Source organism: Hippoglossus stenolepis, chromosome 15 (assembly GCF_022539355.2).
Source record: "Hippoglossus stenolepis isolate QCI-W04-F060 chromosome 15, HSTE1.2, whole genome shotgun sequence".
Lineage (NCBI taxonomy): Eukaryota > Metazoa > Chordata > Actinopteri > Pleuronectiformes > Pleuronectidae > Hippoglossus > Hippoglossus stenolepis.
In genome coordinates this window covers 10,814,878-10,837,936 of record NC_061497.1, presented here as the reverse complement: position 1 = coordinate 10,837,936, position 23,059 = coordinate 10,814,878, and the positions used below count along the sequence as shown (strand labels likewise).

Below are 23,059 nucleotides of genomic sequence, written 5' to 3'. Positions count from 1 at the left end.
AGTTGTAAAGTCTGATGGCAGTCGACAGGAACGACCTCCTGACTCAATGAGTCTGCGGCTGAAATTCTCAGACTTAGACTTTATTCAACTATTATGAGACACAAAAAACCTATAATGTCCATCTTGTCACATCCTCACCACCAGCAGAGTCCCTGCTGATAGTGATCTCAGACTGACCCTGATGACTCATATAATATCACAGATGTCTAACACTTTGTTTCTGGACATGCTACACTCACTGGAGGTTGAGAATAGTTGATATTTCCCCTCCTCAGAATCCCTCATCAGACACAAAGGTGTGTATACAGCAATGCGTAATATGTTCTATATTTCTTATTTTCCGAGTGACACTCACTGTGTGTGTGTGAGTGTGGGGGCAGCAGATTTGGGGAGGGGGATGTTGGGAGAATGAACCAACAAGGAAACCACTTGAAGCTTCGCTCCTGCACCGCCTGGCTGGCCCGCTGCCAGCTTTCTCCAGAGAGGGTTGGCTCACTCCCTTCTCCTTCTCCTCCCTTCCCTCTCTCTCTCTCACTCTCTCTCTCTCTCTCGAACCCACATACGCACTCTCTCCGCAACTCTCTCCAAAGGAACAAGGCGAGAGAAAGAACGAAGGAAGGAAAGAAGGAAGAACCACAAAACTTTTCAAACAACAAGCAGGGACGGCAAAGAGAAAACTCCCCGAAGATGCCAAGCGCGTCGCTTTTACGCACGGATCACTTGGGTACGCGAGGCTTTTAAGGAGAGAAAACAGGAGGGAGGACGCGCTCTTTTTTTCCTCCTCCGCCGTATGAGACGTCAAAAAATCTGCCTCGGGTTTAAAGGCAAATAAAGCAGGCGCTGTGGAGCTGGAACCGTGGATGTCCCCGGGTCTGTGTGGAGGGCGGTGAAGGATGCCAGGATGCCCTCTCTGATCCCCCATCTGCTCGTCATCTGGCTGAGCGTGCAGAGGCTGGCGTGGTGCACGGAGCGCTCCTCCACACGGGAGCGCTTCAAGGTGGTCATCGCTCCCCTCATCTGCAAGCGGATCTGCCTGAAGGGCCAGTGTCAGGATACCTGCGAGCAGGGCAACAACACCACGCTGATCGCCGAGAACGGCCAGGCCTCCGACACGCTCATCGGACCGGGCTTCAGGGTCGGTGAGTGGACGGGCCCCGATGGAGGCTGGAACAATAGTGTTTATTTGTGAGGGGGGGTTCTTAAGTAGGCCGCTGAGATTAGCTAATGGTCCTGACCCCGGGTTCACAGCCCCTGCACAGAGGTGAAGGGAGGGAGTTGGTGCCTCATACAGGGACTTTCTGAGTTATCAAAAAGTTAGATATCAAGATAAGCAGGAAATCCTCACACAACTAGCCACTGTGCTGTGAATCTAACTGTTGATCACAGTGCACTGGATCTACCTTCACATTTATCTGCTTTCCAGACATTAATCTGTGAGATTAACTACTTGTAATAGTTATTTAGACGGAAACTGAGGGATATATTTGCTCACTTATAATGTTCTTACCAGATGGGGTTGAGGGGTGATATTACTCCAGTGCCTTTTGCTTGTTTACAAGTAAAAGTCCTTCATCTATATTCCTACTTCAATGCACATACAGCAGTATAGGGCTGGGCGATATGTCAAGATAACATTTTTCATATAAGTCGATAGAGATAATTATCACCATAAGTGTCACATTAGTATTTATTTGAAGTTTAAAGAAGTTTGCTCCTCGGTGAAGGTTGTGGTTCCAAACGCTTCTTTGTGAGGATGAATTGATAAAATATTACAAATCTGAGGTTAATCAACTCTGTGCTTGCACGATGTATAAGCATTCTATGGATATACATATTGACTTTTTGTTGTATTGCTATTGACGAAAATGATATTGCAACAATGATTGATATTGTTTTATTGCCCAGCCCTGTAGCAGTAGCCTTTTTAACTTTTGTAGTCTTTTCGTGTCTGGTTAATTTGAAACTTAAACTTGCAACAGTGCAACACATTTCACATTCACATTGTTATGTTATCACCTTCAAAACTTTCAACAGCCAAGTAACTAGTAGTACAAATGTAGTACACATTTAATCTCTGTAGTAATGGAGTAAGTAATGGACATTGTCAAAAAGAGTACACTGTCCAACACGATGTCCTTAGTAACTGTGCTCCTCTGTGACCTCCTGTCGTAGATATTAACAAGAAAAACAATCAGTACCTTTATCTCCTTAAAATTGGAGTCTGTCTTCTTTATATCTTACATTAAAGTAACACAAGCTGGTTTCCACCATGAATTCATGATTTATGTCAAGTGGGTATAAACTGGGCTTTGTAAATAAATAGGAGGTTAAGATGAGGTGAGGAGGGTTTACCTCTCACTGCATTGCTGGAAAATGCTCCCACATTACACTTTAATTAGTGAAGCATGGCTCATTACGTCGCATATAAATGTACTTTTAAGATCTATACTTTCCCCCCTCGACTCCAGCGTCTGGTTGGCATGAGTGGAGCCTTTACGTGCTGCATCACATCAGCTGTGGTGAGACATGGAGCCTGGCAGTCTATACGTCAGCCTCTGGCCCGGAACCAACTCCCACTGCTCCGCTATTCCTCCCACCCGCTCAGAGTAGAGAATGAGACAGTCACCAGGACCAAAGAGGTTCAGCACAAGATGAAGTGAGCTCACTGACGTCTCTGGGAGGACAGGGGTGCTGTGCCATAAAGGATAGTCCGAGTCATGGCTGTCTTTGTACCAGTAGAGGCAAAATTAGTTCGTCAGCAGGATCACGCAAGAAACTACCGAACAAAACTTGGTAGAACCGACTGAATTTTGGCGTGGATTTGAGAATTCTTTATAAATTTCTTTCAGTGATTTTTTTTTACATTTCCTTGGATTTCCCAGGGAACAATTCAATGATCTTAAAGAAAGAGGGGAAAAAATCAGGCATATTTAGGAGACCGAGATTTGAGTGTGTGGTATATGCGCTCTACTAACTGTTATTCTAGTTTGTCTCTGTTTCACCAAAGGTTGATAAAACCCCTGTATTCATCATGAAACCAAATCACACATGATAACAGCTCTTCAGAGGTTGAGGCATGTGATGCAACACCGTCAAATATCCCTGGACATTAGTGCCAGAACCACTATCTTCTGTCTTACAAGAAATGGAGCACATTCAACCGAACTGTTCCTCGAACTCACGTCATCCTAACGTTTCCTTAAAAGATAAGAAATGTCTGCGCACCAGTTGAGCCTCACACAAACTTTTTAATGACCCTACCTTTATTAACTCCTTGCGAAAATGTCTTGTCTTTTGGTTTTCATCACTTCTGTTCCAGCACCTCAAGTTTGAGTGTGCATGCTGTCGTATACTTTCTGTTCTCACCTTTTTCACCCCTATAATCTTAATTGTAATACCAGAGTTTAGCAGCCCCTCTGAATCATTACACACGTGTTTTTATGTTAGAATTTTAAAGGAGAAGGTTAGATGTAGTACTACCGGATGAAAATGACTCTCAATCAGTGCTGTGTATTCATCTGGGGCTGTAGAAATCCAGGGCGTCAGTAAAAGCAAATAATACAATAGTAATACTTTATTTCTATTGCACGTATATATAAACAAGTTTAAAAAGTGCTATTCAAAATATATGGGAATAAAACAACAAAGAACAGAGCAAGACAAAACAAAAACAAGAAAGATAGCATTAAAGAAAACAAACGTCCGTTAAAACCAGATAAAAATCATAAAATAAAAGGCTTTCCTATAAAAGAAATGCATACAAATCATATCCATGTTACTGACTCTAAGGTGCATGGTTGTGGTGCTTCTTACTGTTATCACAGACAGTGTTGCAGTACAGAGGAGCTGTACTTGGGGATACAGATGGAGCCTCTCCAGCTGTTTTCTTTGGTATGCCCATGTGGAGGTAAACAGGCTGGATTTAATCAAGGTCAAGTGAATCCCACTTGTAGCGCCATTACAGCGCTCTTCCTCCTCAACGTGTGAAGAGTCCGAGAGTTGCTTTGGGCACCAGGCCTTCCTCTTCTCCCTCAGTTTCCTTGTGCTGCGTTGCATTTTGGGACTTCTGTGGCAAATAATCCGAGAAAGACATTTAAAATTCCAGGAATACCTCACGGTGCGGCACATTCGGACTGGAGAGTGAAACTGTTCTGCAGTCACCTGTCTCCTGGACCTCACAGTCAAAGCGTCCGAAAACAGATCCCTCCTGAGTTGTACACGTTTTTTTTGAGCAGAGGATCGTGGGTTTGACTTCTGCTCAGAGAGATGATGTTCAGTGTCAGGGCTGGAATGTGGTGCGGACAAGTGGAAATGTCTCTCTCCCGTGTTAAAACGGCCATGGCTAGAGCAGCAACAATATGAAGACTTTTCCATATTTGAGCGATTCTGACGCCAAGACAGAAAGGCCGAGCAAAACTCAGCCGAACCCAAACCTTTCCTCAAAAGAAAAGTAGTTCCTGAGAATTTGGGAAAATGCTGAAATACTTTTCAGGGCCTTTTTGTGTTTCAGTATGCAACAACATTTCACAGTCTGTAAAGTAGTTCTCTTGAATTTGGCTGGCGTTTTGTGGACAAGCCAAGAAACAGTCAGGTTTGAGTCGTGATGGATCTGGGACTTCTTCCAGCAGATGAAGATTGTTTTTATGTCCATAACTATGAAAACAATACAGAAACTAACTAACACAGGGAAAATTGCAGTTGCAGTAATACTATTTTAAATCCTATAGGAATGTTTACCAGATTATGAATTGTTTATCAAAAGAAAATCCTTGAAATGCTAGGATACCCCAGAGTATAACAGCTGGACAACAAACTGGAGAATATGTCAGTGTTGGCCGGGCTTCATGATTCCAAGGAGATGTTTTGACACTGTTTATTTTTTCTGACCAGCTGTCTAAAGCCCAAAGCATTCCATTTACAGAGATATGAAAAGGAGAAAAGGAGGCAGATCACAGATAACGCACCTGCAAATCTTTGTTGTAGCCATGCTAATGTAACGGTGCATGACTTAGGTGCAAGGTGAACTATCTGGACAATCATTAGATGGATTGCCATGAAATCTGGGGCGGACATTCATGGTGCCCAGAAGATGAATTCGTTTGAAGTTGCTGATCACCGGTCTGCGGCTCTGAGTGAAATACCTCCACATCTATTGGATGGATTGTCATGAAATGTGGTGCAGACATTTATATCCTACTCAAGATACTTTATTTGCTAAAAATGGCAACATGGAAGTGATGTTGGGCTGACAAAACAAAACAATTAGCTGAAAGACATTAAAACGCTCCATGCATGTCACAATGAGCAATTGCATTTGGACATAAGCTGTTTCCAAATTTCAGGCGCTACCTACTTCAGAGGATCCGGTCTATTCGGCCCATGAAGGATGCAGTCTTCATGGGCTGGGTAAACTGCAAAGGCTGGACCGAAATTAAACGGAAATTAGAAGGTTTGGTCTACAGAAGATTTGCCTGATTGGCGTCACCAGCTTGTTGCTGTTGCCTAGCAACAGAGCTGAGGTTGGACATGATGAAAAAGTTTTGAGTGCAACATTCGGTTGAATTAAAGCGTGATACTCAAGCACTGGGTGGCTTGCTGGCACCATTAGCTCTTTGAAAAACGGTTCATCACCAAAGTGCAATGAATCCTGGGATAGGTTGGGCCGCAAAGGATCCATCCGTTGGAAACTGCATTACAAGGAGCCTTTGAAATGGAACAGTCTAGTCAAGCCGCTGTGATGCAATCAGTCCTCAAATGCAGCCCCTGAAGAATGTCGCCTTGAATTGAGACACAGCTATTGGTGTAGTTATAACCATACCGATTGAAGCTTTAGACATTTGTCCTGTGAATTGCTGTCAGACACTGTAGTGTATTTGTTTGCTTACAGACATGATCTTTGTTTAAAAAGAGAAATTCACTCATGAACATAAATCATCTCAAGTTCAACAAAGTCATAAATGTAAATTATGACCTGTCTGATCTGAGCAGTGTGTGATTACGCCTTCGCAGCGTGAGACAGAAGGACAGACGACCACCCAGATGTTTTTTGCAGAACCGATCGTCTCAGTCTGCCGTGAACACAAGGACAAATCACGTGAACGAGCACGCAGCTTTGTACTTTTGAACCTGTGTGGGGGCCGAGCTTCGACTCAGCTGTAACATTGAACTCATTGTCACGCAGACAGCCGGCGATGATAGAATATCTGTTACGGTTAAGCTAAGTAGCAGTTAGCGGACCTCATGCACCGGCCTATTTAACTTACATTGTACACAGTACATCATAGCAGTCTATCTGTGTAATCATTATTTTACACGTGTTCTCCGTGCTCCGGCACACACTACAATTCAAACCACATACTTATCAGATTAAGAAACCTTGACAGCTGAACACTCACTTGACACATTCGAATCCGCCGCAGTGACGGTAAAAACGTGCCAGAAATGCTCCGCTCACATGTCTCCAGGGAATCCCACATGTCCCTAATAGATCTCTATTTCTCCGTGCACTTCTTAAAAACTGATGAAAGCACGGAAACTTGAACTCCTCCCCAGGCACGTTGGCAGGCGGATTAAAGTTGAGACTTTACGGCCTAATGTGCCTTTTTTTTTTTTTCTAGATTCCACATCGTATCTGTGTAAGTCATCATAAGGCCGTGCATGGGTGGAAGCGGAGGCGTTGTTACTCTTTATGTGCATCTTGTGCTGTTTATTACATCTGGATTTATGGTTTAGGACAGCGTTCATAAAGAATCTGGAGGGATGACGGAGGGAGCCGGGCTTGCATGTGATAATGGTGGGAAGTTGGATTTTCAGATTGTAAAATTGTTAACTCTTGAATTTGTGCATGTTGTGCTACGGCTCCCTTGAACCTGGACTTGTTTACCAGCATTTCTTATGTAATTATCTCCACGTGTTTGTCTGTGGAAATACCCAACAGTCGACATATTTTTCTAAAATCCTCAGCTTATGAAACCATGCTGTAAATTCTAGGATAGGCAGAGGAAGAGAATGTGACAATGCCTCTTTCCGCTCCTTGGAGAATGTAAGTTTTTTTTTTACGTGTATGCATCAGCAGCTTGGCTCCCCGACAGTCGTATAACCCTCATCTGTCCTCCGCATCTCTTCCGCATCTCATCTTCAACGGGCCTCCACACGTCTGCTGCTTTAGATTATCTTCTTTTTCTGGAATAAATAAAAGCACTGGGCCTCATGTTGGACAGGAAATGGGCTTATCATATCGTAGCCTGAGCCACGTCTCACCTAAAATGGGCATCATAAGAAGTGGATACGGCTATTTCAGGATTTCCCATGTGGTTCTGTATTTAGAGTAAAGTGACAGTAGTAGCCCTGTGGTTTGTTTTGGATTTCCCTTGGCATGGGTCAGAGGTCCATGGGAGCCATGAAAACGAGGACAAGTCGGTCAAACGCAGTCGACGGAGCTGGTTCGGCATTTTCTCTATTTAGAAGTCGAGTTTATTTTACCTTCCAGAGCCCTCTGCTCTTACCCACACACTCTTGTTTCGTCCGTGCCAAAACTTTGGAGAAGGCGGTCTCACACAGGCAACCAAAAACCTGCAGCACTCCGGATTTTTTGCCACAGGTTGGACGGAGCTCAAGGGGCAAAGTCGGGCACGGCTCCTGCGCTCGCTCACGTCATGCACGCTCATCTGCAGCTTATTTATCGCGAAAAAGCTTCTTACTTGTGGTGAAACGTTCATCATGTGTGCTTGGAGGCTGAGCTCCAACTCCCTGTCAAGGACGCGTTTTAATATTTTTGGATGCACATTCTGTCATCTCTCCCCGTCTATTTATGCATGCTGGGGAAATCACACGTGGTTATTTGGGGATCTGCCATTTTTATTAACCTTTTACCTCTGTTTCCCAAGAAGGACACTATTAGTACTGTATGCAGTACCTTCACAAACGCCTTTGGGATAAGTGTGTTTATGTCCACATTAATCACAAGGGTTTCAACTCTCCAATTTATGGCAACATCTAAAGAAAGGTGTTTTTTATGGGTTAAAATTCTTCCAGTATATATATTTATTAAGGTTGTATCAAAACATTCACTCAGAGCATACACAAGTCCCTCATGAAATCAAACTCCTCCGTGCCATTACTTTCTGCAAGAAAAACAATTTCCAGGTTGCAAAAGGCATCACAGAAAACAAAGCTGCAATTAGTGGCTTTTTTTTTTTAACGTCACAAGGGAACAGTGTGCGTATCTTCATGCGTGTGTGTACCTAAGTGTGTTTGGTGCTCGAGAGTGGTGTACTGAATCCAGCTCAAACAAACAGCCTTCTTTGCCATCTTTAACACTCTCCTCCCATTTGCTTAGCGAGGGGGAGAAACGGAGCAGTTATTTAAAGCTGCTCAGAGGAATGCGAGCGCTAGGAGCTGCACCCACACCGTGCAGGACCCTGTAGCTGCAGTGATTAGCCAGGGTAAACAGAACAACACGGCTTTTGCCAGCGCTGCCTGCCGCCGTACGTGGCCTGAGAGTGTGCAACCTACAGACGTTACCTGCCCCGCTCTCCGGCGCTGAGTGCTGACTCTCCCTCAGGGCAGGTATCTGACATAATCTCAGTGGAGCACTGTCAGCACTCTTCTACCTGCCTCCAGTTCCTTTAGCTGAGGCTTTTAGACAGTCATTATATGACATCATCCGTATTCATGCCAAGATCCTGTCTAATTCTCTGGCTCTCTTTCCATAAACATCACTGCCAGAGGGGACTGACAGGGTAACGCTGGATACCCACACGAGGACTTTTCAAACCGCAACGCATATTTCAATTAGATGTAAAAATCCCATTGTGCAAGGCAGAGTTTTAATTTAGATTTGGATAATTGCTAAATCCTCAATGCAAGATCCATCCGGATCTTCCTGACAATGGCTGTCTCCGTTTCTCAGGGAGGAGTCTGCTCGTCGTCATCGTCCAGTTTCTGTAAGGTTAACAAACTGTTGTTTTAGGCTGACTGTGAGGGGTAATGAATGCCTTCGGTGACAGTGGTGGACCCGGGAAAAGGGCCGCGCTATTGTTTGGATAGCTGAGGCCGAGGCTGCTCAGTTTCAGGGGGTTGACAGAGCACTGAGAGTTCTGCAGGGGGGGAGGAGGAATGCGTACGCAGGTTTGTGTTTTCAAAAGGCAGTGATTATGTCATTTACTCCCAACGTCTGGCTCAGCTGCAGGAGTCTGACCCACTTCATACGTTGCTCTTTCTCACTTGGCGTGGTATGTGGTCCCACAGTGCCAGTTGATGGGAGGAGTATTTTGGGGATGTGGTTTCCTGCTTTGGACCTGATGGTAAAGGCAACCGCGTCGTACAATGATAGCCATTCCCCTATATTCTCTCTCAAACAGTTGGTCTTGGGGCATATGTTTCCAGTGAATGGGGCCCAGTGTTGTTTAGTCACAGTTCTGTATGGTCATGGAAGATGGCAGCCTAAACACCAGACCAATCGGCAAGCTCATGTTTAATCACTGGCCACTGACCATGTATCTGAATTGGGGCCGGTTCGAAATTATGACACAATGGGAAAGGCACAAAAGCAAGTTGGCTGCCACTAGATTTGCTGAATACACTATTTTCATCAAGATCCAGGAATTATTCCATGTAAATTGGTGTAAATTTCGAAAAACCCCATATCTCGCAATGTTACAGAAAAGAGAAAATAGAAATTCCCAAAAGAGGAATTGCCAAATTTACCCAGATCGTCACCAAAATGTTTTCACTCGTTTTTGCGTAATCCTGCTGATCAAAACAGAACTTACTTGTCGGAGGTAACTAACTGGACAGTATTTTTTTCTCTAAAAGAAGAATGAACAGCTGTTGCATGTTGTGGCCTGTTGACGTTTGTCTGTCACACTCTGATACGTCACAGGTTTTGATGCTATGATTGACTGTAACTCTGCCACTGATAACCACCCTCGGAAGTGTAAGGCCACAAAGACACTATTCAACAGGAGCAAAACACTGTATAGGAATACTTATAGAAATGTAAACTTAGATTAAAACAACATTTAATGAAATTACTGTGTGATACGATAGCACTGAACCCACTGATAGTAATAACACCTGACTCTGTAGCTCTAAGCAGCTTTTAGCCATTTGTAGCTCATTGTTTTGATTTCCCCGCTTGGACGCTGACCATGTGGTTGAGTCTCTCATGTAGCCAACCCCCTCCTAAAAACACCAGAGTATCCAATTCCAGCTCCGAAAACTTGAGTTTATTACTTATGCAGCTGTTGTAATCTGAAGTTGGTGTAGACCAAACCAGAGTTACAAGTCAAAGGCAGAGCTTTTAGAAAAGACATTTGAGTTAGATGAGAAGGTTGACATCACACATACATGTGTCCAAGGAGCATGAAGCTGGAGGCAGGGGATGGTTAGCTTAGCTTAGCATAAGGATTGGAATCAGCTGGTTCTGACTTTGCCAAAGGGTAAAAATCGGTTTAAGCTACCATGTCTAAAGCTCAGTCTTTAACACAATACATATGTTTGTTCAATAGAGTGGTTTACTTCAGGGACAGTTTTTTGGGCTATTTGTATCGTCTCTGCTGGTCGCCTGTAACCTCACAATGACAACAACATGTGTGATATGATGACCATGGCTAATTATGAGCTGTTGACCCAACAAAAATATGCAAGTTACAAAGGATGTTTGACTTCTATGTAATCAGTTCCTCCAGTGAAAGTCCAGTGAGACATAGTTTAGTCATGAGGTCTTGTGTGTCACCAGTCTGAATCCGAACCATCCATCACAGTTACTCTACTACACCAGGTTTCTCTATCAGCCTGGAAATAATCACATATTGATCCAAAAGTGTATTGGCATCGATTTTGACTTGTCTGAGTGGGTGGATTCAGACTGAATCACAGTGAAAGTGACTCAAAGAGCATCACCACAGACTTGTGTGTGTGAATCTTGCAGACTGGTTAAATTAAACTGCTGTTTGTATTTCTGCCACAATATGAGTGTGTTCAAAGACGGGCTCGTCGTATCGTGCGCCTGGTGGGAGATGATGTCTGCACTCAGCTCCAGGCTCAGTGAGCTGGGGAGCTTTTTCAACTGTGGTTTGTTGGGCTGTAATTTGTTGTTTTTGCGCTGGGAGGGTGCGGCCAGCGGCGGGGAGGACGAGGTGGAGGGGAGGGGCTGATGATGCGTCATCTCCAGACAGACAGGAGTGAGTGGGTGGGTGCTAACAGGGCACTCTGAGGGCAACCTTTCCTTTCTTTTCTTTCTTTCCTTCTTTCTTTTTTTAGTCATAGCATTCATTTGTTTTCTCTTTCTCTTTCTTTATCCCTTCCGTTCATTTGTTGTTTCATTCTTTCTTTGGTCCTATCGTTCATTTGTTTTTTCCTTTAGTTCATTTGTTCTTTCTTTCTTTCTTTCTTTCTTTCTTTCTTTCTTTCTTTCTTTCTTTCTTTCTTTCTTTCTTTCTTTCTTCCTTTCCTATATTTGTTGTTTATTTGTTTCTTTTATTGCCTGTGCAAAGACATTTTTCTCATCACCCTCCAAAAAAAGAACAGACTAATTTACCAAGGTAAAAATATAATAATCAGTATTTTCACCCACATACAATTTTAAACTATATCCTGTCGGTTACATGAGTCGTGCTTTTTAAACAGTTGGGGAATGTGCAGCTAGTTTTTCCTGAAAAGAAAAAGTGTCTGGGAATCACAACAATCTCACTGCAACGTCATACTTTCTTTTCTCTGACTGTTTCTGCTTTAATCCCTGACTTTCCCAGATAAATAATATAATACCTTCGCTCCATCAGCTCAATGCTGTGAAGAGATCTGTCTTCCTCCTCTTGTGGTGAATCATGACATTATTAAGTAGTAGCGCTTACTCATATGTCACTTGAAGTATACTCTGAACGAGAGGAGCTTGAAGACAAAGTCCTTTTTTCCCCCTTTTCTTTCTGTCTCTTCATTCAGCTCCGTTCCCTCCTTCAGCTGGAGTGAGCGCTGCATGGGAAAATTATATGCTTCCCGACTGTCTTGGCACATACCTGCGAGCTGACGTTCTATATTAAATTAGGTTTTTTAAAGGCCTGAAAGATAAAGTAAACTCTGAATGTTTTTGTAGCATAACTGAAGCCGTTTGGTGGCGAAAATGTGGCGATATATTTAATGGCAAAACAATGTGTCCTCGTCCAAATTGTTTTTCTACGCTAAAGTTATTGAATTTGTGAAGATGAAATGCTACAAATGCAGGACGAGTGGTTGTTGTATGAGTTCCTGACTTCCTCTGTTTTCTTTGACAAGGCCGTGTGGAAAATGAGGCTCATGACACTGCTCCTCCCTCCACCATTCAGCCAGTCCTCTCTGTTCATGCCTCACATTCATTCAGACCGCCACATTAACTCTTAGGTGCATTTGATTTTTAATGACACACCACCACTCAGGAATGTGTTAGATCCACCACGACAAAGGTGTGGTGCACGCAGCAGAGGACGGGCTGCCTCTGAGACGCTGAGCCCACTGGCGACGACGATGAGACTCAGTGAGTGATCTGGGATCATAAATTCTGCTAATGAACTCCGAGGTGATGATATAAAGGGAAAATCCACTGGAAAAGTCAAATCCTTGTTATGATCTCAGCTCTAAAGCTTTGTTCTCCTTTCAGAATATAATGTGGTGCAGTCACATAACCACAGCAGCTCTCCAGGAGACACCATACCCTCCAGTTAATAACTCTGACACACACACACACACACACACACACACACACACACACACACACACACACACACACACACACACACACACACACACACACACACACTTACAAACACGCCCATTCTCATACAAGATCTGCAGAAAGCATTAGCCCATACATTGCCAGCATAGCTTGAGCTTGAGTGTACGAGGCACATCTGGAGCAGAGGCGTCGTCGTGTGTTATTATAACATGCAAATGAATCAGTCCTCCTGGGGCTCGAACAGAAATTAGACAACTAATTCAGACAGACTCCAGTAAACAAGATATTATGGGCATGAAGTGCAGTGATACTACTTGTGAGTTTGATGCTGTGCGGGGGCTGGGATGAACCTGGTAACCTTTCTGCAGGTATATTACCACCAGTGCAGTTGCAATGTTTTATCCTTAATTAAGTACACCTAAGGATTACGCAAAAACTTCTGAACGGTTTACCACGATACTTAGTGGAAGGATGCGATATGCGTCAGGGAAGAAGCCATTAAACAACGAACGTTACTCGTTACTCTCACTCAGAGTGGTTACATGCTTGTTTTGACAGCGCAAATAGGGATTTTCCGGAAAAGCTTGTCACCGCGATTCAATTATATTTTCATTTGCTACTGGATTAAAACAAGATGTTCCGCTGGATTTAAAAACATTTTCATGGTTATTTTGCAATATTTTATACTTACATTTACGAGCAATTTGCCCCACAGCATTCGCAGTTCGTAAAACATTCAGGAATTTCCCGAAATGTTTTTTTGTTTTTACGGGGGTCCTGAATACACAATAGTTGAAGGGGTGTTTGAAGGGATAGATGGCCACCACCCCTTAATCACATAGAGAAATTGGACAACACTACCCCTTCACGGCCACGTGCAAAGCAAAGGGGTAGGGCCAAGTGGTAGGGCTGAGTGGGACACGCCACCCTGTCCATTGGTTTGTTGGTTGGTTGGTTCAATTTAGGCAAGATTATGCAAAAACTACTGAATGGATTCCCACAAAACTTGGTGGAATTATGCAGTAATAAATTTAGGTGAAAATGAAAACATTTTCATAGTTTTCCCAGGGAATAATTCTAGTATTTTGATGAAACAAATCTGTCATATTGAAGGAACTAAAATGAGTGTGTGAAACTTGGTGCAGCTTAGTTGGATTCAAGGACTCTTGGGCCTTGGTGGAGGTGCGCACTACCAAAGGCCATTCTAGTTATTATAGTATTTTTCATTACAGGTAGATCCATCCATCCATCCATCCATCCATCCATCCATCCATCCATCCATCCATCCATCCATCCATCCATCCATCCATCCATCCAAACCACCGTGGCTCTAATTCCATTTTTATAAAATCAGTGGCTGTATAAATCATGTTACATAACTGAAATCTGACTACTGCACACAAGGAAACGTTCCAACATAAAATTAGCAAAAAACTTTCCGTCATATCAGGTCTGCCTGTACAAGATGCAATACGAATAAAGTTTGTTTTTATATTGTTTTGACTGGTCGACATTGCCCTTTTAATGTGAATATGAAAGTCAGTGTGTCCTAGTGATGACCTCATGTTACCTCCCATAAAACAATATACATTTTAAATGGGGGGTAAAAGAGGGCATTATTTCTTCTCCTCTTTTCCCCTTCTCATCTTTTCTTTTATTCTCCCGCCTTTGAATATATGATTTTGTTTCAGCAGAAATCACTGCTTTCTGGGCTGGCTTTGAATAATTCATGTAAATCATTTTGGTCTAGACAACACCTGGGCAACTCATGAGCCAAACATCTTTATGGACCTTCCTTGACACAGGAATAACCCTGTCAGGACTGTAGAAGGAGATCTGTTGACAGCTTGTGTATTGTACTTGGCACTGTCTGTTGCATGGCATCACATGGGGCTCATTTTCACATCAAACGGTTTCCCTCCCCAAGAAACATAACCCGAAAAGTGTAACATGACTCCTCGATCGGTCGGAGTTCCATTATTGTGGCGTTGACCCTGACCGTGCTACGTCAGAGTACCCGCTCTGATTCAGACACCTTCCCAGCCAGACGAGGCCTCAGCCCAGACTTTCCCTGCATCATCTCTCCGCTCTCTGTGGGTTTGAGATTGTGTAATCACATTTGGAAAGAGGTTCTTTTCCTGTCTCCCCGCGTCTGCAATTCCAATTTTCAACCCCCGCGTCTTTCTCCCAGTTTCCTCTCATTCTAAATCCAGTACTTGGACGAAATTGGAGCCACGAAAAACTCTCTCAGTGTATGTCAGAAGAAAGTCGGACAAAGTTGAGTGGTCTTTTCTCCGGTGTGCCGCTCGTCCGCGCCTTGCTGCCTGCACTTATTCCTTGTGGTTAAAGACCACCGTCACATGGTGGTGGATGGTGGAGGTCAGCTTCACCTCCGATTTGAAATTCTGAGTTGGCTGTTCTATTGATGTCCTTGACTTTTTCTGCCTGACTTTCACTATGTGAGGATGTCCCTGCTGTGTTGAAAGTGATCTAGTCCCCTAATTACGCCACGGCCCAGACTCCCTGGCAGTGCGCTCCTAATTACTTCCATGTGTGCACACTTGGCTCAGCAGGAGAAAGAGGCCTGCTCTCCTCTCCTCTCTGTTCCTATGCAACCTTTGGATACTTTCGATATTTAAACTTTGGATTTGACTATTGTGACGAGTGTGCGTGGGTCTGAAAAGTGCTCAAAGGATCAAGTGTAAATATGTGACCCTTAATTTGCATTAACATGGCTAATAATTCCAGAAATCTCTCGCATATCTCTGTTCATCGTATCGGCTCCACACTTGGCATTTGTATTTTTATATTTTGCGATTTGGACATGCGAGACGCTCAATATTGATAAACCAAGCTTCATCGAACTTTGAATAAACAGGTGAACAGCTCTTTGTGCAGCAGCCGTGGTGCAGCTTCAGGGTTCAGCAGCAGGTCTTTACTTGCAACGGCTCTTTACTGGAGGTCTCTTTTACAGTTTCAGAGAGAAAAACTGCAACCAGCATCACCACAGGCCCAATAAACAGGCAGGTTTAAAACAGGCACTTGTAATAATCATTTCTTGTGTTTACTTAATGACTGAGTCAGGGCGTTCTCGTCTAAACTAGCCAGTTTTTCTATTCCATTTGCAAAAGTTGTGTTTTGAGTTGTAGCACTGGATTGCATTGGATTGTGATGATGCTGTGAGTTGATGAACATGAGGAAAGGCTGTAACACCTGACACTTAACAGGTACTTGGAGAAGGCATGTGCTGTTTAGCCCAGTCATGGTACAAAGTAGGAGGAGGAACATTTCACTGCACTGAATAACAACAATACAAATGGGTTAGGCATTTTTGCTATTTCAGGATTATGAGAAATAGCCTCTGCTTAGTTATTCTATTCACCACCCTCATATCTGCCATATTCCACATGGTTAAAATCGTCGCAGATCAATTTCCTACCAATCAATCAACCTTTCCTTTTAGATTGAATTATTTATTTAGTGCTTGAAATAGAGTTAATGATTTATTCTGCACTTTGTTCTTCAAAACTTGCATTTCAGGAGTTTGGCTACTTGATCAATGAGGAAAAATATGCTCATACTGTACATGCTCAAACTTGCATGCAAATATGATCAAAAACATATTTTTTGCTTGAATGCTGAAACTCAAGGATATTGGTTGGTTTTTCTTGGCTAAATTACTTTAGCTTAGCTGTCCAGTGGTCCTGTTGCCGCTCAATTTTCTCTCCGATCCTTGGATGCATAGCTTACTTTTCCACACAACCCTGCTTTCTCTTTCTCTTTCTCTCTCTTTCTCTCTCTTTCTCTCTCTTTCCTATAATTGTTCTATTGTGCACATTTCAAAACCAACTGAACTTAAAATAAACACAATGGGAGACCTAATAAAACTGCAATGAATACAGTATATGCCGCAAGCTTCCCATAGATTTCGAGATCTTTCCCATATGTGGGACTGTCAAACAGATCAGGCACTTTACCTGCGTTCCTGCTCAGACTCGGCTGCCGGCCGTTAGTCCGTCATGCTGGTGTGACTTTTGCAATGGTTCAGCTCAGAGTTAAAATTTTATGTGGCACTGCTCATGCAACTTTGCTGTCTGTCTGCCATATTTCTGTTATATAAAGCTAAATCATGAGGCCGCTCATGTGAACATATCACCCCCCCTGAAGTAAAGACCTTAAATCAGCTGTTTCCCTCTGTTATTATGTGCTTGTGTTTTTCCTCTCATCTGATGTGATTCATAGCGATGAACCGTCGACCGGTGGGAGTCTCTGCACATCTTGGTTTGACATCTCTCCTCCTCTCTTTTTCTCCATAGTTGTGTGTCCCCTGACATGTATGAACGGAGGAGTATGCAGCTCGAGGAAACACTGCCTCTGCCCGCCAGGCTTCACCGGTCGGCTCTGCCAGTTTCCACTCCAGCAGACGCAGCAAGCTCAGGCAGCGCGAGGCAACAAGCAGCCCGTCTACCCCGTATCTCTGAAGCCAGACGGCCTCAAACTGGTGGAGCAGTCAGGCATAGGGCGGACCCAGTTGACGCAAACACACTCGGTTTTCACCCTGCCTTTTTCACAAGTAGGGCACCACTCATCTGAAGGTACTTATCCTCTATCCCTGGTTGGTTTGAATGAAAGTGAAAATCAGTTTTGTGACATGTTTCATTCCTCTGATTTCTACCATTTCTCTATTTCCAGTGCAGATTAATGTGCGTGTTCACCACACGCCGGACACGTCTGTGGTCATTCAACCTCTCGACCAATCAGACGTCAAGCTTCCTCACAAGACAGTGCCCCGCCTGCTCCCCCAGAGACACAAACCGAAGGGGCGCTGCTTCCAGGAGACCACGCCCAAACAAGCTGTGAGTTTAATCACGTGCAAACTTCATTTATCTCTGTATTTCCACCGTTAATATTTCTCCATCTCGTCATTCTTTAGTGCAACAGCACCCCACTTCCTGTTCTGACCAACCAGGAAGATTGCTGCGGCAGTGTGGGAAATTCATGGGGACAAAACAAGTGTTATCAGTGCCCCAAACTACCAAGTGAGTGAGAGTGCACTTCAAGAAATCTCTGCTGCTCTCAATCCCTTTTTTCCAGCTATGTTGATGGCCTTCTCTCTTTGTTAACTTGGCTTATATTCAGGTGTAAAAGTGCAAACTTATTGTCTTCTTACAGTAATCAGTAAATGTCTATCATCCCCCTTTTGAAATGATGGCCCCTACGATCAAACAATCACTCCATACCTCTTTAAAAATGTGTCTGAGTGTGCAGATGAAAGTCAGTGGTGAAGTGGGTGAGGGAGTGTGTCAAACGTTGGGGAGGGAAGAAAAAAAACGGAAGAAATTACGGGAATTACACACAGACAGTGAGACAGAAAAACAGAATGTGGAAAATAACCCTCTACTTAAGCATGTTCCTATAGGCCTGCCCAGCGCACGACTGTCATCACACTGCTGAAGATTGGGTTTCAAGAAAAAAGTTGGCTGCTCCCGTTTTTTCCACTCTGCTATTATTCCGCCTCTCAGTTCTGACTCAGACAATACCTCCTTTGACAAAAAAAATACCTGATACTGTGTGTCTGGTTAGTCTTTAGATTACTGGATCCCTGCCCAGAGAGCTGCCTGTTTTGTTACGTTCATATCCATTCGTCTAAATGACAAAAGTAAGCTGTTGTCTCATCGCCTGTTTCCAAAATGTTTGTGTGAGTTCCATCTTCCCGCAGCGCTCTAATAAAACGGCCTTACACGTTTGTACTCCCTCGTGGAAAATAGGACATTCCTCTGTGTTGGAGGTTTAAGGCTTCTGAAGGGGGAGAATCCTGTATTGTTATGAGTCAAAACCTCATGAAAGACATTTGCTGTCTATTCTGTAACAAGCTACACTTGATTATAGGCCTCGTAAAAAACATCTGTCATTAGAAAAGAAGTAAAGTGTTCAAAGATTTTTCGAGTTTGGAATACAGGCGTATCTTCATGCTGGCAGAGAGTTAGATGATAGGATCTCATACATAGACTGAGTTTAATGATGGACGACGCATCTCCACTTCCTCCCACCAAAATATCCAAGATAGGGTTTTCACAGTTATATTTTTAGTTTGTATCATCTGTCTGCTGCTCCTCTCACGTCATTGCACTTATGCTTTGGTCCTGTCTCTGGTCTTTACCATGTCTTCTCTTCCCTCAGATGCATCAGTCAAACAGACAATTGTGGAAGAGTATGGCTCGACCTGTCCACAAGGCTATAAAAGATTCAACAGCACTCACTGTCAAGGTAACACAGGGCAGGATGTAGCTTATAACAAGGAGCACAAATTAGACCTAAGAGCTCGGTTTTAGTGTTTTTTTTTTACTTATCCAGTTTTAATGTAATTACAGTTACCATATGATAAATGACTGACGATATAAAGTCTTTGGCAAGGTATTCAAAATAACATTTTAATTTTTCCACCCCACCTCCTGCACTTGAAGACATCAACGAGTGCTCCATGCAGGGCGTCTGTCAGAATGGAGACTGTCTGAACACACTGGGCAGCTTCAAATGTTCCTGTAAGGCTGGTTTGGTGCTGGACAGGCATCGATGCGTTGGTGAGTGAGAGCGCCTTCTGGGTCTTTTTTAACAGAGCACCCACTCCAATGACATTAAACTGTCGTTTTCAAAAACTGGAAAGTCGAGATTAATCACCAAAATCGAACCCTCTTCAAACCCTCCTCTGTCAGAGTCTCCAGCTGAGCAGGCGCAGTGCTTCCTGATGGCGTCCGAGGCCAGGGGCTGCGAGTACGCGGTGCCGACCCACCTCACCCAGAAGATCTGCTGCTGCACGGTGGGCAAAGCCTGGGGCCGCAACTGTGAAAGATGTCCTCAGGATGGCACAGGTGAGTGGATGGAGACCAACAGGAGCAGTTAGAGACCCTAATGATTTCCAAGGACTGAAATGTGCTGCAGTTCATGATGTGTGGGCCACTACGTTTTCATGACCCGCTGCATATTAACAGAGAAAGAGAGTATTTTTCTTACAATCATAAACGAAGACACTAGATAAATGTTACAGACTAGAGTCAGACAGAGAAAACAGTAGAAGCAGAAAATAAAAGCAGTGACGCTTTACAACCCTCCCAAAAAGAAACTGGTGTCTGATTCTGGTCACATTAATTTCTCCCATTTGCGGCTTAATATTAAATACCAATTTCATCAGAATATATTCAGTTTAGTTTGAGATGTAGAAAAAGAAAATATAGTGATGACACTTAAACCTAATCTTTATAGCTCTTTAAGCTCATTTTGTGATATGTATGAGGTTTCTATGTTTAATTAACAGGGATCATACACTGGGACGCAGCAATAAGCCAGAATCTGTATTTTCTCCTAATACGCTATAGTAATGTTCTGTTATCATAAGTTCTAATAAGACTTAGAAAGTGCTTGTATTTCTTTTCAATGCACAGTGTCTTTAAAGGATGTTTATACGTTCATATATACAATCCACTGTCTGTGCCGTTGGTTCATTTGTAATTTGTGCTTTTCAAATATCAAAAGAGTCATTATGTATTTTGCGGTATAGGTGAACTAACTGTGAAACCCTCTCCCCTTTCTCCATGTGGTGCTCAGTGGCCTTCAGTAAGATCTGCCCTGCTGGGAAAGGCTACTTCCTCCAGGACATTATAGAGAGTGTGGCCTTCCCTCCCATCATCTTCCCCCGCAAGCCTGTCAAAGAGGGTGAGTCCAACATGTTTACAGCTCAGGATTTCTCTCAGGTATCAAGCATTTCTCAGCCTGTCGTTCTTTCGTATGGTTCATGTGAATACACAATAGTAATTCTCTCGATGTGTCTATGTCTTTTTTTCCCTCCAGAGCCGAAGCGGCCGGTAAGACATTATTTTATTGTCGTCAATACGATACGATAATGGCTGGTTAAGTTTTAGGTGTTGTAAGATCTGATTCACTCTTTCAATCAGGAGAGGCCACCAGAGACAACGACCACCGTGCAGGCTCCTACCACCACCAGCAGTCCTCGTGTTCCCGGTAAACACACATTCGATACTGGAATCACACAAATTAGGATGCGCACCTCCGCCGAGGCCCAACAGTCCCCTTACGAAAACACATTCAAATCGGTGACATGATCCGGATTTCTACTTGGATCTGCACCAAATTTCACACACACTCATAACACACAAGATCATCGGGATTCATGAATTATTTTCCTGCAAAATTGCTGAAGGAAGTGAAAATAAATTCCTGGATCCACCCATTTGTTATGGTGATGGGCTCCTTCTTGGCCCATGTCCCATGCTTCCACCACGTTCCGATGGATTCCATGCACAAACCTCTTTGCGGAGGTTGTTCAAAGTTGTTGAAGCTCAAATGTTTGCTACTGTTACTTCACATACTTCATCTGTCACAGTGAGGGAAACATTTCTGTCTTCCTGCTAAGAGTAACAATAAGCAATCCTCCGTGTGGTGATGACAAAAACAGCAGGACTCAAGTTCAACATCTTCTATTCCTTCCTAAACTCTGTCCGCTTCATCTGTCTTTTGTCGGATCCACAGTTGTTAAACCCACCCCTCCGACTATCATCAGAATGACCCCAGGCAATGACCCCTTCGAAACACAGACTAAAGTCTTTCGTGAGTTTCCCAGCAAACTTCAAACTGACTCAAATATCTGTCCTGTATTAACCTGGTAGTGAGTTACTCCTGTTGATGCTGGTTCATGCTTCATGCGCCTCAGAACTGGAAATTCCAGCTCTCCACATTCCCTGATAAGAAAAGACGGGTCCATCACTCACACGTGACATGTTGACTTTCTCTGATAGGCTAATTTATACAATAGATTTATTTTTTATGATGTCACACACATGTTGTTTTACACTAAGACGATCCATGTTGCTAGAGTTAATATCAGAAATTGAAAAGAGCTCAGTTTGACATGAAGTTAAATCTACTCAGACGCATGCTTCTCTCAGGGTTAACGGATGCTTTGGGACAGTTTGGATGTCGTGTGCATTCAACCATGAAGCATGAACCAACCTTCAGGCCATGTTCACACTCTGCTTTGTGTTCTAGGAAGCAAGTGTTGCCATAACCACATTTTTACAGCAGGTTATGTGACACATATTTCATTTCCATAAAAAGAAAAAGAAAATTCCTAAAAGACACAAAACACTGACCAGAATCATAACACTGTTCCTTTTGGCGAGTGTTGGAAAGTAGAGCCCGACCAATATATCAGTTTGCTGACCATAGGAGCCGATATGAGCATTTTGGAATCGTCGTTTATGTTTGCTGATATGCTCCAAAATTATTTATTTTTATTTTACAGTAGAGAAAAGATGTGCATTTATGTTTACATTTGTTTACGTAATTCAAGATCTAGATATTTCGTTGCATTTGTGTTTTCTTTTAATTCATATTTATTTATGGAAAAGTTGATGGTTAAATTTTAAGTATCAAGCCTCAATTACATTTAAAAACATTTTTATGTACATATCGTCCGATTTATTGTATCCAATATTTTATACGCTCTAATACGGATATCGGAATTGGCTCCTAAAAATCTATATCAGTTGGGCTTCCGTGTTTTCCACATCTCCAGATTCTGGTCTGTAACACTTGTCTTGTGTTTTCATTTATGATTATTAGAAAGTACTGCTGAAGAAATCTAATACAGCTTCTCTCTGTTTGTCTGACTGACACCTGTCATCGGCTCTGATGTGAAAGACTCAGAGGTCAAACCAAATCTTGATTAGTGTGAACATGGCCCAAAATAGCAGATCCTAGGTATTGCATGGATGTTGTTTGTCTATATACAGTGTATATTTAATGACAATATATTTATCTATATATATATGCATGTATATATATATATATATATATATATATATGATGCTTGTCCACTCTGTGTTCCCTCCTTGAAGCAGTGACAGATGAATGTAGACTAAGCAGGAACATTTGTGGTCGTGGCGAGTGTGAGAACAGCCTGAACGGCCACATCTGTCACTGTCACCCTGGCTACCATCTGAACCCGCAGAGGAACATCTGTGAGGGTAAGAGACGATGGTAGAGACGGCTGTTAGATGAGGTGCAGGCATGGGATGCTGATGAGTAATTTCTTATGCATGCTGCAAACACAGGTCAATCTCATTCTGACATTTTATTTGTTTGCTTTATTGTTTGGTTCAAGAAAACATGTTGTATCATTGATGGATACATACTGTAATTAACGGGAAGGATAGCAACTTAAATTTGAAAATATTAACTTAAAAATATTATTTCATATAATATTATATATATAATATATATATTTTTATGAATCAAAAATAGATGAATGACAAGGTCATTTTTATCTGAACCCAA

General features: G+C 42.9%; 1 protein-coding gene across 3 annotated transcripts in view; it reads left to right on the top strand.

The window, feature by feature from the left end:
• Positions 1–512: 512 nt before the first annotated feature.
• Positions 513–23,059, top strand: part of ltbp3 (latent transforming growth factor beta binding protein 3) — a 35,637-nt gene continuing 13,090 nt past the window's right edge. For 2 of the 3 annotated variants that reach the window (XM_035178171.2, XM_035178169.2), the window contains exons 1-12: positions 513–1,139; positions 17,026–17,304; positions 17,402–17,565; positions 17,643–17,748; positions 18,890–18,976; positions 19,174–19,290; positions 19,423–19,578; positions 20,312–20,419; positions 20,555–20,568; positions 20,659–20,725; positions 21,254–21,331; positions 22,621–22,749. In XM_035178171.2, coding sequence (XP_035034062.1) covers positions 902–1,139; positions 17,026–17,304; positions 17,402–17,565; positions 17,643–17,748; positions 18,890–18,976; positions 19,174–19,290; positions 19,423–19,578; positions 20,312–20,419; positions 20,555–20,568; positions 20,659–20,725; positions 21,254–21,331; positions 22,621–22,749 — 1,543 coding nt within the window. In that variant the 5' untranslated portion in view covers positions 513–901. The remainder of the gene's footprint in view (positions 1,140–17,025; positions 17,305–17,401; positions 17,566–17,642; positions 17,749–18,889; positions 18,977–19,173; positions 19,291–19,422; positions 19,579–20,311; positions 20,420–20,554; positions 20,569–20,658; positions 20,726–21,253; positions 21,332–22,620; positions 22,750–23,059) is intronic. The other variant, XM_035178170.2, reaches the window with a different exon arrangement.